The sequence below is a fragment of the Pristiophorus japonicus genome, chromosome 3, assembly GCF_044704955.1.
Source record: "Pristiophorus japonicus isolate sPriJap1 chromosome 3, sPriJap1.hap1, whole genome shotgun sequence".
NCBI classification, from domain to species: Eukaryota; Metazoa; Chordata; class Chondrichthyes; family Pristiophoridae; genus Pristiophorus; species Pristiophorus japonicus.
Genome location: NC_091979.1, coordinates 235207415 through 235223367, shown reverse-complemented (window position 1 = coordinate 235223367; position 15953 = coordinate 235207415). Strand labels below are relative to the sequence as shown.

At 49.4% G+C, this 15953-nt stretch overlaps 2 protein-coding genes and 2 pseudogenes across 2 annotated transcripts in view; 1 reads left to right on the top strand and 3 right to left on the bottom strand.

Annotated features, from left to right (window-relative positions):
- Positions 1 to 15953, bottom strand: part of LOC139260184 (slit homolog 1 protein-like) — a 369573-nt gene that overhangs the window by 42581 nt on the left and 311039 nt on the right. Inside the window, exons 25-27 of the mRNA XM_070876446.1 lie at positions 6297 to 6368; positions 2339 to 2502; positions 681 to 805 (exon numbers count right to left, since the gene is read on the bottom strand). Coding sequence (XP_070732547.1) covers positions 681 to 805; positions 2339 to 2502; positions 6297 to 6368 — 361 coding nt within the window. The remainder of the gene's footprint in view (positions 1 to 680; positions 806 to 2338; positions 2503 to 6296; positions 6369 to 15953) is intronic.
- Positions 1 to 15953, top strand: part of LOC139260176 (uncharacterized) — a 412192-nt gene that overhangs the window by 159569 nt on the left and 236670 nt on the right. The window lies entirely within an intron of this gene.
- LOC139260592 (U2 spliceosomal RNA) lies at positions 12832 to 13071 on the bottom strand (annotated as a pseudogene).
- Positions 13193 to 13432, bottom strand: LOC139260556 (U2 spliceosomal RNA; annotated as a pseudogene).

The window sequence follows — 15953 nt, the reverse complement described above, 5'->3', positions numbered from 1 at the left end:
GGGAGTGAGTCACAGGCTGGGATCTAATCGAGGGGTTCGGGGGGTTTATATATAGAATAACAGATACCCGGGAGTGAGTCACAGGCTGGAATCTAATCGAGGGGTTCGGGGGGTTTATATATCGACTAACAGATACCCAGGAGTGAGTTACAGGCTGGGATCTAATCGAGAGGTTCGGGGGGTTTATATATAGAATAACAGATACCCGGGAGTGAGTTACAGGCTGGAATCTAATCGAGGGGTTCAGGGGGTTTATATATAGAATAACAGATACCCGGGAGTGAGTCACAGGCTGGGATCGGTTCGGGGGGTTTATATATAGAATAACAGATACCCGGGAGTGAGTTACAGGCTGGAATCTAATCGAGGGGTTCGGGGGGTTTATATATAGAATAACAGATTCCCGGGAGTGAGTTACAGGCTGGGATCTAATCGAGAGGTTCGGGGGGTTTATATATAGAATAACGGATACCCAGGAGTGAGTTACAGGCTGGAATCTAATCGAGGGGTTCGGGGGGGGTTTATATATAGAATAACTGATACCCGGGAGTGAGTTACAGGCTGGGATCTAATCGAGGGGTTCGGGGGGTTTATATATAGAATAACAGATACCCGGGAGTGAGTCACAGGCTGGGATCGGATCGAGGGGCGTGGAAGGATCACTGTGCAGCTGCAGTTACCTTGTAGCCGTACGGGCAGCTGCATCTGTAATAATCCATGGGGTGGTCCTCGCAGCTTCCTTGGTTGAGGCAGGGGCTGGCCAGGCATGGGCTGCACTTGGCCAGGACACTCAGCTCGGTCGGACCTGTGCGGGATAACATGGCGTCATGTGATGCAGAAAGCGACGCCTGGTCTGCTCATCCTAGTAGCCTGCGGCCAAGTCTGTGCCTTGATTTATGAGGTACCCACAGCTAAAGCTGATTACTTATAAAATATCACTGCTGTATGGCTCAGAGACATGGACCGTATACAGTAGACACCTCAAGTCGCTTGAGAAATACCACCAACGATGTCTCTGCAAGATCCTACAAATCCTCTGGGAGGATAGACGTACCAACATTAGCGTCACAGCCAGGCCAACATCCCAGCATTGACCACACTTGATCAGTTCCGCTGGGCAGGCCACATTATCCGCATGACAGACACAAAACTCCCAAAGCAAGCGCTCTACTTGGAACTCCTTCACAGCACAAAGGTGGGCAGAGGACACCCTCAAAGCCTCCCTGATAAAGTGCAACATCCCCACTGACACCTGGGAGTCCTTGGCCAAAGATCGCCCTAAATGGAGGAAGTGCATCTGGGAGGGCGCTGAGCACCTCGAGTCTCATCGCCGAGAGCATGCAGAAATCTAGCGCAGGCAGTGGAAAGAGCGTGTGGCAAACCTGTCCTACCCACCCCTACCCTCAACCACTATCTGTCCCACTTGTGACAGGGACTGTGGTTCTCGTATTGGACTGTTCAGCCACCTAAGGACTCATTTTAAGAGTGGAAGCAAGTCTTCCTCGATTCTGAGGATGATAAAATATCAACAATTTATTTTAACTTTTGTCTATGGGCAAAGGTCTGGCACATCAATTAGTGTCCCAGTAATCTCTTCCAACTCAGCAATGACCAAACATATCAGCATAGTCAAATCACACTGAGTGAGACTGAATAGCATCTCCTCGAGTGACGTAATCTTCAAATACAGGAGTGAGGCGATAACTGGCCGATAACAATCTCTCTCACAAGGCTTCTATAACCTCTTCCAGCCCCACAACCCCCGAGATCTCTGCGCTCCTCCAATTCTGGCCTTTTGCGCATCCCCGATTTTAATCGCTCCACCATTGGCGGCCGTGCCTTCAGCCACCTAGGCCCCAAGTTCTGGAATTCCCTCCCTAAACCTCTCCGCGCCTCTCTCCTCCTTTAAGACGCTCCTTAAAACCGACCTCTTTGACCAACTGTCCCTAATATCTCCTTATCTGGCTCGGTGTCAAATTCTGTTTGATAATCGCTACAGTGAAGCGCCTTGGGACGCTTTACAATGTTAAAGGTGCTATATAAATACAGGTTGTTGTTGTCTAGGAGGAACTGGACAGAATCTGGAGTGTGTGTGGGGCGCGGCTGAATGCTCAGTGGGGATATGAGCCGGCTGGTCTGGTACCGATCATCCCCCCTGCAAATCGCGTGGGTGTACGTGATGAGAGGCCCGCCACAGTCGAATAGCTGACCGAAGCTCTGCGCGATTAGTATCTATGTTAATGTATCAAAGCACCCGAGTCAGGGGCTCCTTGTATTGTTGAGGGTGTTGGGGAGGCGGGGGGGGGGGGGGGGGGCAGCGCCGAGAGAGGCTTCTTACCCAGGCACTCGAACTTCTTGCCCGGAGTGGTCAAGAGCAGTTTGCCCTCCATGTCTCCTGGTCCAGCACAGCGGGCAATGCCAGGCTCCTTGTACCCAGTCTTAACCCAGTCCGAAAGCCAGCGGAGGTTGCAGTCACAGTAGAGTGGGTTGGCTCCGATGGCTCTGTGAGAGACGAGAGATACAGGAAGAAATTTACTCCATCTTACATTTCCCCATTTGTATTCATTACAGCACACTGTATCCTGTCAGTGTCAACCGTGGCTCAGTGGGTAGCACTCTCACTCTTTTGGAGTTAGAAACTCGTGCTTCAAGTCCCACTCCAGAGACTACTGAGGGAGCGCCGCATTGTTGGTGGGGCAGTACTGCGGGAGTGCTGCACTGTCGGAGGGGCAGTACTAAGGGAGTGCTGCAGTATCGGAGGGACAGTACTGAGGGAGTGCTGCACTGTTGGAGAGGCAGTACTGAGGGAGCGCTGCACTGTCGGAGGGGCAGTACTGAGGGAGCGCTGTACTGTCGGAGGGCCAGTACTTCTAACTCCAAAAGAGTGAGAGTGCTACCCACTGAGCCAGACATTTAAAGAACATATGGATGAACTTCAACTATTGTACATCCCTGTCTGGCATAAAAATAAAATGGGGAAGATGGCTCAACCGTGGCTAACAAGGAAAATTAGGGATAGTGTTAAATCCAAGGAAGAGGCATATAAATTGGCCAAAAAAAGGAGCAAACCTGAGGACTGGGAGAAATTTAGAATTCAGCAGTGAAGGACTAAGGGTTTAATTAGGGGGGGGGGGGGAAATAGAGTATGAGAGTAAGCTTGCAGGAAACGTAAAAAATGACTGCAAAAGCTTCTATAGATAAGTGAAGAGAAAAAGATTAATGAAGACGAATGTAGGTGCCTTGCAGTCAGAATCAGGTGAATTTATAATGGGGAACAAAGAAATGGCAGACCAATTGAACAAATACTTTGGATCTGTCTTCACTAAAGAAGACACAAATAACCTCCCAAAAATAAGAGGGAACCGAGGGTTTAGCGAGAAAGAGGAACTGAGAGAAATCCTTATTAGTCAGGAAATGGTGTTAGGGAAATTGATGGGATTGAAGGCCGATAAATCCCCAGGGCCTGATAGTCGGCATCCCAGAGTACTTAAGGAAGTGGCCCTAGAAATAGTAAACATTGAAACATAGAAAATAGGTGCAGGAGTAGGCCGTGCAGCCCTTCGACCCGACACCACCATTCAATAAGATCATGGCTAATCATTCACCTCAGTACCCCTTTTCTGCTTTTTCTCCATACCCCTTGATCCCTTTAGCCGTAAGGGTCATATCTAATTCCCTCTTGAATATATCCAATGAACTGGCATCAACAACTCTCTGCGGTAGAGAATTCCACAGGTTAACCACTCTCTGAGTGAAGAAGTTTCTCCTCATCTCAGTCCTAAATGGCTTACCCCTTATCCTTAGACTGTGTCCCCCGGTTCTGGACTTGCCCAACATCGGGAACATTCTTCCTGCATCTAACCTGTCCAGTCCCGTCAGAATTTTATAGATCCCCTCTCATCCTTCTAAACTCCAGTGAATAAAGGCCCAGTCGATCCAGTCTCTCCTCATATATCAGTCCAGTCACCAGGAAATCAGTCTGGTGAACCTTCGCTGCACTCCCTCAATAGCAAGAACGTCCTTCCTCAGATTAGGAGACCAAAACTGAACAAAATATTCCAGGTGAGGCCTCTCCAAGGCCCTGTACAACTGCAGTAAGACCTCCCTGCTCCTATACTCAAAACCGCTAGCTATGAAGGCCAACATACCATTTGCCTTCTTCACCGCCTGCTGTACCTGCATGCCAACTTTCAATGACTGATGTACCATGTCACCCAGGTCTCGTTGCACCTCCCCTTTCCTAATCTGCCGCCATTCAGATAATATTCTGCCTTCGTGTTTTTGCCCCCAAAGTGGATAACCTCACATTTATCCACATTGTACTGCATTTGCCCGCTCACCTAACCTGCCCAAGTCACCCTGCAGCCTCTTAGCATCCTCCTCTCAGCTCACACCGCCACCCAGCTTAGTGTCATCTGCAAACTTGGAGATAGTGTCATCTGCAAACTAGATGCATTGGTGATCATTTTCCAACATTCCATGCACTCTGGATCAGTTCCTATGGATTGGAGGGTAGCTAATGTAACCCCACTTTTTAATAAGGGAGAGAGAAAATAGGGAATTATAGACCGTTTAGCCTGACATCAGTAGTGGGGAAAATGCTGGAATCAGTTATTAAAGATGTACGGATGTTGCATGATCAGTCATGATCATATTGAATGGTGGCGCAGGCTCGAAGGGCCGAATAGCCTGCTCCTGCACCTATTTTCTATGTACTGAGGGTGTGCTGCACTTTCGGAGGGGCAGTACTGAGGGAGCGTTGTACTGTCGTAGGGGCAGTACTGAGGGAGCGCCGCACTGTCGGAGGGGCAGTACTGAGGGAGTGCTGCACTATCGGAGGGGCAGTACCGAGGGAGCGCTTCACTGTCAGAGGTGCAGTACTGAGGGAGCGCCTCACTGTCGGAGGGGCTGTGCTAAGGGAGTGCTGCACTGTCGGAGGGCCAGTACTGAGGGAGCGCTGCACTGTTGGAGAGGCAGTACTGAGGGTGTGCTACATTATCGGAGGGGCAGTACTGAGGGAACGCTGCACTTTCGGAGGGGCAGTACTGAGGGAGCGTTGCACTGTCGGAGGGACAGAGCTGAGGGAGCGCCGCACTGTCGGAGAGGCAGTACTGAGGAAGCATGCACTGTCGGAGGGGCAGTACTGAGGGAGCGCTGCACTTTCGGAGGGGCAGTACTGAGGGAGTGCTGCACTGTCAGAGGGGCAGTACTAAGGGAGTGCTGCACTGTCGGAGGGTCAGAACTGAGGGAGTGCTGCACTTTTGGAAGAGCAGTACTGAGGGAGCGTTGCACTGTCAGAGGGGCAGTACTGAGGGAGCATTGCACTGTCGGAGGGGCAGTACTGAGAGAGTGCTGCACTGTCGGAGGGACAGTACTGAGGGAGCGCCGCACTGTCGGAGGGGCAGTACTGAGGGAGTGCCGCACTGTCGGAGGGGCAGTACTGATGGGGTGCTGCACTTTCAGGTGCTGTCTTTCGGATGAGGCATTAAACTGAGGCCCCGTCTGCTCTCTCAGGTGGATGTAAAAGATCCCATGGCACTATTTTGAAGAAGAGCAGGGGAGTTCTCCCCGGTGTCCTAGCCAATATTTATCCCTCAATCCAACATCATTAAAACAGATTATCTGGTCATTATCACATTGCTGTTTGTGGGAGCTTGCTGTGCGCAAATTGTCTGCTGTGATTCCTACATTACAACAGTGATTGTGCTCCAAAAAGTACTTCATTGGCTGTTAAGCGCTTTGGGACGTCTGCTAACGTGAAAGGTGCTATAGAAATACAATTGGATTTTAAGGGAATCAAGGGATATGGGGATAGTGCAGGAAGGTGGAGTTGAGGTCGAAGATCAGCTGTGATCTCACTGAATGGGGTAGCAGGCTCGAGGGGCTGAATAGCCGATTCCGCTCCTAATTCTTATGTTCGTAAGTTCTTTCTTTCTTTCTTGTTGATGCGTTTCTAAAATCCATTTACAGCCTGCACTGTTACTGCTGTTAACTGAGCGGAGGTTCACGTTTGAGCCTGGTTCTGACGCCCATGTATTCCTCCCGGGGTTTAACAAATCGTCAGCAGTGGGAAGAACCAGCACCGACTCCCCCCCCCTCCCTAGCCCAGGACAACAACTTCCGACAGCCGTGACCAACTTCAGGTCACCCACAGCCGCCCCTGGTGAGATCAGGTCGCGGCACAGATTGGCGATCAAGACTGGGACCTCCCGATCTTGGTCAGATAATCATTGCATAAAGGTGAAGTCAACCCCACATTTTCAATACAAGGTGTGACGAACATATCCTCCACTTACAGGTGAGACAGAGAAGCCACGTCACCAAAGATTCCTTTGGGAAGAGTGGAGATGTCATTCCCATGCAGTGACCTGTGTGGGGAAAGGCAGAGGTAAGTTCGGGAAGTGTAACTCAAAGACCCCGTTGAGAAGTCAATCACTGAGATCAAGCACATCAGAAAGGTTACTGAGCATTCGGAAGGCCAGATGATACAAACATGACTGTAATTTCAGCATAGAATCCCAATGGACCAATCCCCTTCCTATTCGTTCCCATGGTACAGAATCCCAATGGACCAATCCCCTTCCCATTCACTCCCATGGTACAGAATCCCAATGGACCAATCCCCTTCCCATTCACTCCCATGATACAGAATCCCAATGGACCAATCCCCTTTCCATTCCACTCCCATGGTACAGAATCCCAATGGATCAATCCCCTTCCCATTCACTCCCACGGTATAGAATCCCAATGGACCAATCTCCTTCCCATTCACTCCCATGGTACAGAATTCCAATGGACGAAACCCCCTTCCCATTCAATCCCGTTGTACAGAATCCCAATGGACCCAAACCCCTTTTCATTCACTCCCATTGTACAGAATCCTAATGGACTAAAACCCCTTCCCATTCACTCCCATTGTACACAATCCCAATGGACCCAAACCCCTTCCCATTCACTCCCTTTGTACAGAATCCCAATGGACCAAACCCCTTCCCATTCACTCCCTTTGTACAGAATCCCAATGGACCCAAACCCCTTCCCATTCACTCCCATTGTACAGAATCTCAATGGGCCCAAACCCCTTCCCATTCACTCCCATTGTGTAGAATTCCAATGGATTAAATCACTTTACACGTACACCTCCTTTAAGACACTCCTTAAAACCTGCCTCTTTGACTAAGCTTTTGATCACCTGTCCTAATATCTCCTTATGTGGCTCAGTGTCAAATTTTATCCGATTTACGCTCCTTTTTTTGTTACTCATTCCTGGGATGTGGGCGTCGCTGGCAAGGCCGGCATTTATTGCCCATCCCTAATTGCCCTTGAGAAGGTGGTGGTGAGCTGCCGCCTTGAACTGCTGCAGTCCGTGTGGTGAAGGTGCTCCCATAGTGCTGTTAAGGAGAGAGTTCCAGGATTTTGACCCAGCGACGATGAAGGAACGGCCGATATATTTCCAAGTCAGGATGGTGTGTGACTTGGAGGGGAACGTGGAGGTGGTGGTGTTCCCATGCGCCCGCTGCCCTTGTCCTTGTAGCAGGTGGAGGTCGAGGGTTTGCTGTCGAAGAAGCCTTGGGTGGTTTTACTATATTAAAGGCGCTATATAAATGCAAGTTGTTGTCCTAAATCTAGCTCGTCACACACCCACTTAACAGAAGGTGTGTCACTGAGGTGATCCCTCAGCGCGTGGGCACTGGAGGCTTTGCGTAAATATTCTATCGCAAGCAGAACAGTCCCCGGGAAATGACTACTTCACGATAAGTGGGGTCGCCAACCCACCGGGATTGGTCATAGGGACGTTAAAAAAGAATATGTGTCTTTTCATTCTCTCTGGACACTTTTAGTGTATTTGGTTATGTCATCATCATCATAGGCGGTCCCTCAAGTGAGGATGACTCGCTTCCACAAGAGTTCAAAGATGTTTCAATGAAGGACCCAATGTTCCAATCCTGAACTCCAATTGAAGGGGTGGAAGATGCCTGTGCGTAGATTTTTTTAACGTGTGGTGGCCGTTGCACACCAGCCACCACACGGGCTTGACAGAGCTAGGTCTTGGTCCAGTGGCAAAGGTTAACCAAGACGACTGGAGACCAGCTCTGCTGCATGGACCTAGTGCACACACATATCGCAGTGCTATCCCTGGGCCCTTGCCTCTTCTGGGCCCCGTACCTCGGCCATGATCTCTCGTCACTCCTCCCCCACAAACATTTGCCGCACCTCCGCCACGATCTCTCACCGCTCCTCCGCCACAAACATTCGCCGCATCTCTGCCACAATCTCTCACCGCTCCTTCGCCACAAAACACTTGCCGCATCTGCGCTACGATCCCGCGCCGCTCCCCCGCCACAAAACACTCGGCGCACCTCCGCCATGATCTCCCACTTATGTAAAATATCAAAGATGGGCTTTTGAATAAAGGCTGTTTGACTGACAGTCACGAATCATCTAATCAGGTGATGAAGTGTCTGTTTGTTTTCAGATTGGCTGTGGGAAGGCGCCACGGGGATGTATGTGTCGGGCAGCCATTGGCGCGAGCGAGGGGGCAGGGATGGTTGGAGGTTGTGATGAAATTTACCGGAATCCGTCCAATCAGATATAGGCGACCCTCCACCAGCGTGCACCAGACAATGTTTTTTATTTGGGTCACGTAGATCCTATAATGGGCTGCGTTGTCTGTTCAAAAGTCCGCGCATGTCTGCTTTAAAAAAAATTTAAAAGCCGGTTCACTGGATGCACGGGACCCCTGCAGAGTTTACGCAGCCGTGCCGCTTAAAGGAAACATTGGTAATTCAACCCCCCTCCCCCACAAAGTGGCCTCGATTTCAAAAGTCTCATCCTTATTTTCAAATCCCTCCATGGCCTCACCCCCTCCCTATCTCTGTAATCTCCTCCAACCCCACAACCCCCCCCCCCCAACCCCCGAGACAGACACACACACAGACAGACAGACACAAGCACAGGCACACACGCACGCACAGAGATGCAAATACAAACACACTCATACAGGCAGTCACACAGACACACACAAAGACAGTCACACACACAGACACACACATACAGACAGGTACACAATGATACATACAGACAAACATTCATACAGGCAGTCATCATCATCATAGGCAGTCCCTCGAAATCAAGGAAGACTTGCTTGCACTCTAAAAGTGAGTTCTCAGGTGACTGTACAGTCCAATACGGGAATTAGTCTCTATCACAGGTGGGACAGACAGTGGTTGAAGGAAAGGGTGGGTGGGGAGTCTGGTTTGCCGCACACTCCTTCATTCTGCTTTCCCTTTCTGCTTTCTAGAGAAAAGAGCCAGGTCAGCCTTTCCTGAGAGTTGTATTTCTCATCTACCTATTGTCCCTTGGCGACATCATCTGAGAAACACAGCATCAGGTTCCACATGTACACTCATGACACCCTCCTCTACCTCACCACCACTTCTCTTGACCCCTCCACGGATTGCTTCTCCGACGTCCAGTTCTGGATGAACTTGAGTTTTCTCCAATTGAATATTGGGAAGACTGAAGTCACTGCTTTCGGTCCCCGCCAGAAACTGCATTCCCTAGCCACCGACTCCATCCCTCTCCCCAACTTCTATCTGAGGCTGAACCAACCTTGGTGTCACATTTTTGACCCTGAAATGAGCTTTTGACCACATATCCGCAGCATTACTAAGACCGCCTATTTCCACCTCCGTAACATCGCCCGTCTCCGCCCTGGCCTCAGTTCATCCGCTGCTGAAACCCTCATCCATGCCTTTGTTACCTCTCGACTTGATTATTCCAGCGCACCCCTGGCTGGCCTCCCACATTCTATCCTACGTAAACTAGAGATAATTCAAAACTCAGCTGCCCGTGTCCTAACTCGCCTCAAGTCCCTCTCACACATCACCCCTGTGCTCGCTGACCTACATTAGCTTCTGGTTAAGCAACGCCTCGATTTCAAAATTCTCATTCTTATTTTCAAATCCCTCCATGGCCTTGCTCTCTGTAATCTCCTCCAACCTCACAGCCCTCCCAAAATGTCTGTACTCCACTAATTCTGCCCTCTTGAGCATCCCTGATTATAATCTCTCAACCATCAGTGGCCGTGCCTTCTGTTGCCTGGGCCCCAAGCTCTGGAACTCCCTGCCTAAACCTCCCCGCCTCTCTACCTCTCTTTCCTCCTTCAAGACGCCTCTTAAAACCTACCTCTCTGACCAAGCTTTTGGTCACCTGCGCTAATTTCTACTTATGCAGCTCGATGTCAAATTTTTAAAATCTCATAATACTCCTGTGAAGCACTTTGGAACGTTTCACTACATTAATCATCATCATCATAGGCAGTCCCACGGAATCGAGGAAGACTTGCTTCCACTCTTAAAATGAGTCCTTAGGTGGCTGAACTGTCCAATACGGGAACCACAGTCCCTGTCACAGGTGGGACAGATAGTCGTTGAGGGTAAGGGAGGGTGGGACACTTCAAGTCGCTGGAGAAATACAACCAACGATGTCTCCGCAAGATCCTACAAATCCCCTGGGAGAACAGACGCACCAACATTAGCGTCCTCGACCAGGCCAACATCCCCAGCATTGGAGCACTGACTACACTTGATCAGCTCCACATTGTCCGCATGCCAGATACTACATTAAAGGTGTTATATAAATACAAGCTGTTACATAGGAACATAGAAAATAGGTGCAGGAGTAGGCCATTTGGCCCTTCGAGCCTGCACCACCATTCAATAAGATCATGGCTGATCCTTCACCTCAGTACCCCTTTCCCGCTTTCTCTCCATACCCCTTGATCCCTTTATCCGTAAGGGCTATATCTAACTCCCTCTTGAATATATCCAATGAACTGGCATCAACCACTCTCTGCAGCAGGGAATTCCACAGGTTAACAACTAACTCTCTGAGTGAAGAAGTTTCTCCTCATTTCAGTCCTAAATGGCCTACCCCTTATCCTAAGACTGTGTCCCCTGGTTCTGGACTTCCCCAACATCGGGGACATTCTTCCCGCATCTAACCTGTCCAGTCCCGTCAGAATTTTATACGTTTCTATGAGATCCCCTCTCATCCTTCTAAACTCCAGTGAATACAGGCCCAGTTGATCCAGTCTCTCCTCATATGTCAGTCCAGCCATCAGTCTGGTGAACCTTCGCTGCACTCCCTCAACAGCAAGCACGTCCTTCCTCAGATTAGGAGACCAAAACTGAACACAATATTCCAGGTGAGGTCTCACCAAGGCCCAGTACAATTGCAGTAAGACCTCCCTGCTCCTGTGCTCAAATCCCCTAGCTATGAAGGCCAACATGCCATTTGCCTTCTTCACCGCCTGCTGTACCTGCATGCCAACTTTCAATGACTGATGACCCAGGTCTCGTTGCACCTCTCCTTTTCCTAAACTGCTGCCATTCAGATAATATTCTGCCTTCGTGTTTTTGCCACCAAAGTGGATAATCTCACATTTATCCACATTATACTGCATCTGCCATGCATTTGCCCACTCACCTAACCTGTCCAAGTCACCCTGCAGCCTCTTAGCGTCCTCCTCACAGCTCACACCGCCACCCAGTTTAGTGTCATCTGCAAACTTGGGGATATTACACTCAATTCCTTCATCCAAATCATTGATGTATATTGTAAAGAGCTGGGGTCCCAGCACTGAGCCCTGCGGCACTCTACTAATCACTGCATCCCATTCCGAAAAGGACCCGTTTATCCCGACTCTCTGCTTCCTGTCTGCCAACCAGTTCTCTATCACGTCAGTACATTACCCCCAATACCATGTGCTTTGATTTTGCACACCAATCTCTTATGTGGGACCTGGTCAAAGGCCTTTTGAAAGTCCAAATACACCACATCCACTGGTTCTCCCTTGTCCACTCTACTAGTTACATCCTCAAAAAATTCCAGAAGATTTGTCAAGCATGATTTCCCTTTCATAAATCCATGCTGACTTGGATCGATCCTGTCACTGCTTTCCAAATGCGCTGCTATTTCATCCTTAATAATTGATTCCAACATTTTCCCCACTACTGATGTCAGGCTAACCGGTCTATAATTATCCGTTTTCTCTCTCCCTCCTTTTTTAAAAAGTGGTGTTACATTAGCTGCACTCCAGTCCATAGGAATTGATCCAGAGTCGATAGACTGTTGGAAAATGCTCACCAATGCATCCACTATTTCTAGGGCCACTTCCTTAAGTACTCTGGGATGCAGACAATCAGGCCCCGGGGATTTATCGGCCTTCAATCCCATCAATTTCCCCAACACAATTTCCTGCCTAATTAGGATATCCTTCAATTCCTCCTTCTCACTAGACCCTCGGTCCCCTAGTACATCCAGAAGGTTATTTGTGTCTTCCTTCGCGAAGACTGAACCAAAGTATTTGTTCAATTGGTCTGCCATTTCTTTGTTCCCCATTATAAATTCACTCGAGTCCGACTGCAAGGGACCTACGTTTGTCTTCACTACTCTTTTTCTCTTCACATATCTATAGAAGCTTTTTCTGTCAGTTTTTATAATCCCGGCAAGCTTCCTCTCGTACTCTATTTTCCCCCTCCTAATTAAACCCTTTGTCCTCCTCTGCTGAATTCTAAATTTCTCCCAGTCCTCAGGTTTGCTGCTTTTTCTGGCCAATTTTTCTGCCTCTTCCTTGGATGCAACACTATCCTTAATTTCCCTTGTTCGCCAAGGTTGAGCCACCTTCCCTGTTTTATTTATTTATTTATTTATTTATTTAAATTCGTAGCCAATCTTTCCAATTCTTTGTCAAATCACAAACGCCAGAGGTCACCTTGCACACGCCAAGGATCACTCTGCACCAATGCTCTTAGCCAAAAGGCCTAGAGCCACTGCACCGTTCCTGGAAGTACTGCAATACCAGGTTCGTGCCATGGAGGTGGATGGGTCAGGCCCCCCACACACACTTCCATGGAGGTGGATGGGTCAAGCCACCCCACCCACCTCCTATTTCCAAAAAGCATAGGAGAACCACCTTCCTGATCCAGGGAGAACCACTTTGGGGTCATGGTTACTCCCCTGTCAGGTCAGTTATGCATGATCTTAGCCAAAAGGCCGAGAAGCGCTGTTTTTTTTTTTGAAATTCGTAGCCAATCATTCCAATTCTTTGTCAAATCACAAACGCCAGAGGTCACCTTGCACACGCCAAGGATCACTCTGCGCCAATGCTCTTAGCCAAAAGGACTAGAGCCACTGCACCGTTCCTGGAAGTACTGCAATACCAGGTTCGTGCCATGGAGGTGGATGGGTCAGGCCCCCCACACACACTTCCATGGAGGTGGATGGGTCAAGCCACCCCACCCACCTCCTATTTCCAAAAAGCATAGGAGAACCACCTTCCTGATCCAGGGAGAACCACTTTGGGGTCATGGTTACTCCCCTGTCAGGTCAGTTACGCATGATCTTAGCCAAAAGGCCGAGAAGCGCTGTTTTTTTTTTTGAAATTCGTAGCCAATCATTCCAATTCTTTGTCAAATCACAAACGCCAGAGGTCACCTTGCACACGCCAAGGATCACTCTGCGCCAATGCTCTTAGCCAAAAGGCCTAGAGCCACTGCACCGTTCCTGGAAGTACTGCAATACCATGTTCGTGCCATGGAGGTGGATGGGTCAGGTCCCCCACACACCTCCGTGGAGGTGGATGGGTCAAGCCACCCCACCCACCTCCTGTTTCCAAAAAAGCAAGCATATACCTTCCTGATCCAGGGAGAACCACCCGGAGGTCATGGTGGCTACTCCCCTGTCAGGTCAGTTACGCATGATCTTAGCCAAAAGGTGTTTTATTTTTACTCCAGACAGGGATGTACAATTGTTGAAGTTCATCCATGTGATCTATAAAGGTTTGCCACTGCCTATCCACCGTCAACCTTTTAAGTATCGCTCGCCAGTCTATTCTAGCCAATTCACGCCTCATGCCGTAGAAGTTAGCTTTCCTTAAATTCAGGACCCTAGTTTCTGATTTAACTGTTGTTGTTGTTGTTATACCCTTGCAGTTCTGTTACCATCCTTGCAAATCTATTTTGCATCTTCTCCAGTGCCTCTGTATCCTTTTTATAATATTCATACTCGGCTTCCACCGTGAAATGTCAAATTAGCAACCCTTTGTGAGCCAGTGAGAGACGGGGCTGTAATTAGTAAAATCTCCTGCCAGGAGCGCTCAGCAGGTTGTCAGGTGACACTGTTCCTGGATGTTAATGAAAGCTCTGGCCTGTTAAATAATCTGCCAGTTTGTTACTGAATTGGGAGCCGGCCTGTTGAAATGGTTCCCTGAGCAGCGGGACAGTTTCAACAGGCGCGAGGGAGCATCTCCGAAAAGGTGTGAAAACAAGGAAAGGAAAAACAAATTTTGGGCTGGATTTTCCGCTCCTTTGCGCCGCGGGTTTTCGCCCCTGGAGCGGCAGGAAAGACGGCGGTGAAGTCTCCAGTGCCCCGTCGCAATCCTCCAGGTCAGATTTAACGGCGGCGCTGAGCAGCACCGGGTGTGCATCGCCCTTGGTCGCGACACCAGTGCGAGTTTTGAGCTCCTGCCTGACTTGTCTGCCCTGCAGCGCGCCCTGCGCTGACCGCCTGGGAAATCAGAGCGGTCCAGCATAGCCGGCAGTGGAGAGGTACATAAAGTACTCCAAGCGTAAGTGTGAGTGTTTTTCGTTTTAATTTTTTGTGTGATTTGTGTTGCACTGGTGTGGGCAATGTTTTAGGAATGTTTTAGTGATTTTTTTTAGGTGTTTCCCCCCCCCCCCCACTTCCCTCCGCCCCCAGGCCTCTCTCGGAGCGCTCCCGGCCCGGCTCTTTAGCTCGGGAGTTTCCCACGCTAACACCCAGGAGAGGTGTACAACACCTCCCTTAGCGCCCCGCCCCACACTCAGGGCCCAGGTGCCCAAACTTACAAATTGAGACGCAAACTGTTCCCAGCCATTAACATCCCCCCACCCCCTGCCATTATAGCCCCAAAAAGAGAAAAGCCGAAATTCCAGCCCAAATTTTTTTAAGTTCTTTGTTTTCTGAAGTGAAAATATTAAATCCTGTGTTACGTCTCTCCATGACACAAGGAAAGCTGCATTGGAAGTGATGTTTATCAAGAGATAGTGAAGGACTGAGAGAGATGCAGATAGGAGAGAGAGAGAGAATGAAAGACAGAGACGCAGACAGAGAGAGAGAGAGAGAAAGTGATAGTGCGGAGAGAAAAACGAGTGACAGACAAGAGAGAGACATACGCAGCAGAGAGACAGGCAGCCAAAGGAGGGAGAGACCGAGAGAGACGGATAGAGTAAGGACAGAAAAAGACAGAACAATAGAGAGAGGAACGGGAATAGGATTAATGGACTGAGACAGACAGGGAACTAAAAAGAGACATATACAGGGGAGAAGGACAGATAAACAGAGGAGAGAGGGACAGAGACAGAGAGGGAGAGAGAGACAGAGAGGGAGAGAGACAGAGAGGGAGAGAGACAGAGAGGATGAGAGACTAAGGGAGAGAGACAGAGAGAGAGATAGAAAGAGATAGAGAATGAGACAGTGAGACATGGAGTGAGAGAGACAGAGATAGAGAGAGGCAGACACAGGCAGACAGAGACGGGGAGAAACAGACTAAATAGCACAGAGCAAGAGACTAATGTAAGAGGCAGAGACAGACAGAGGAAATAGGGATAAAGGAGGGGCACTGGAGTGTAATGTAATCCATCAACGCACCATCTAGAGCGCATTATACCCAGGCCCTTTGTGTCAGTGGGTAAATGCTGCAACCAATGTGGTACTGAGCGGAAACTCCCAGGTTCATTCCTGGGCTGCGCTGGGTTGACTGATCATTTAGCCTCAGTACCCTGAACCACCTCCTGATCGCTACGCTGGAAAATGTGTGTGTGTGTGTGTGTGAGAGTGTGTGAGTGTGTGTGTGTGTGTGAGAGAGAGAGTGTGTGTGTGCATGTGAGTGTGTGTGTGAGTGTGTGTAT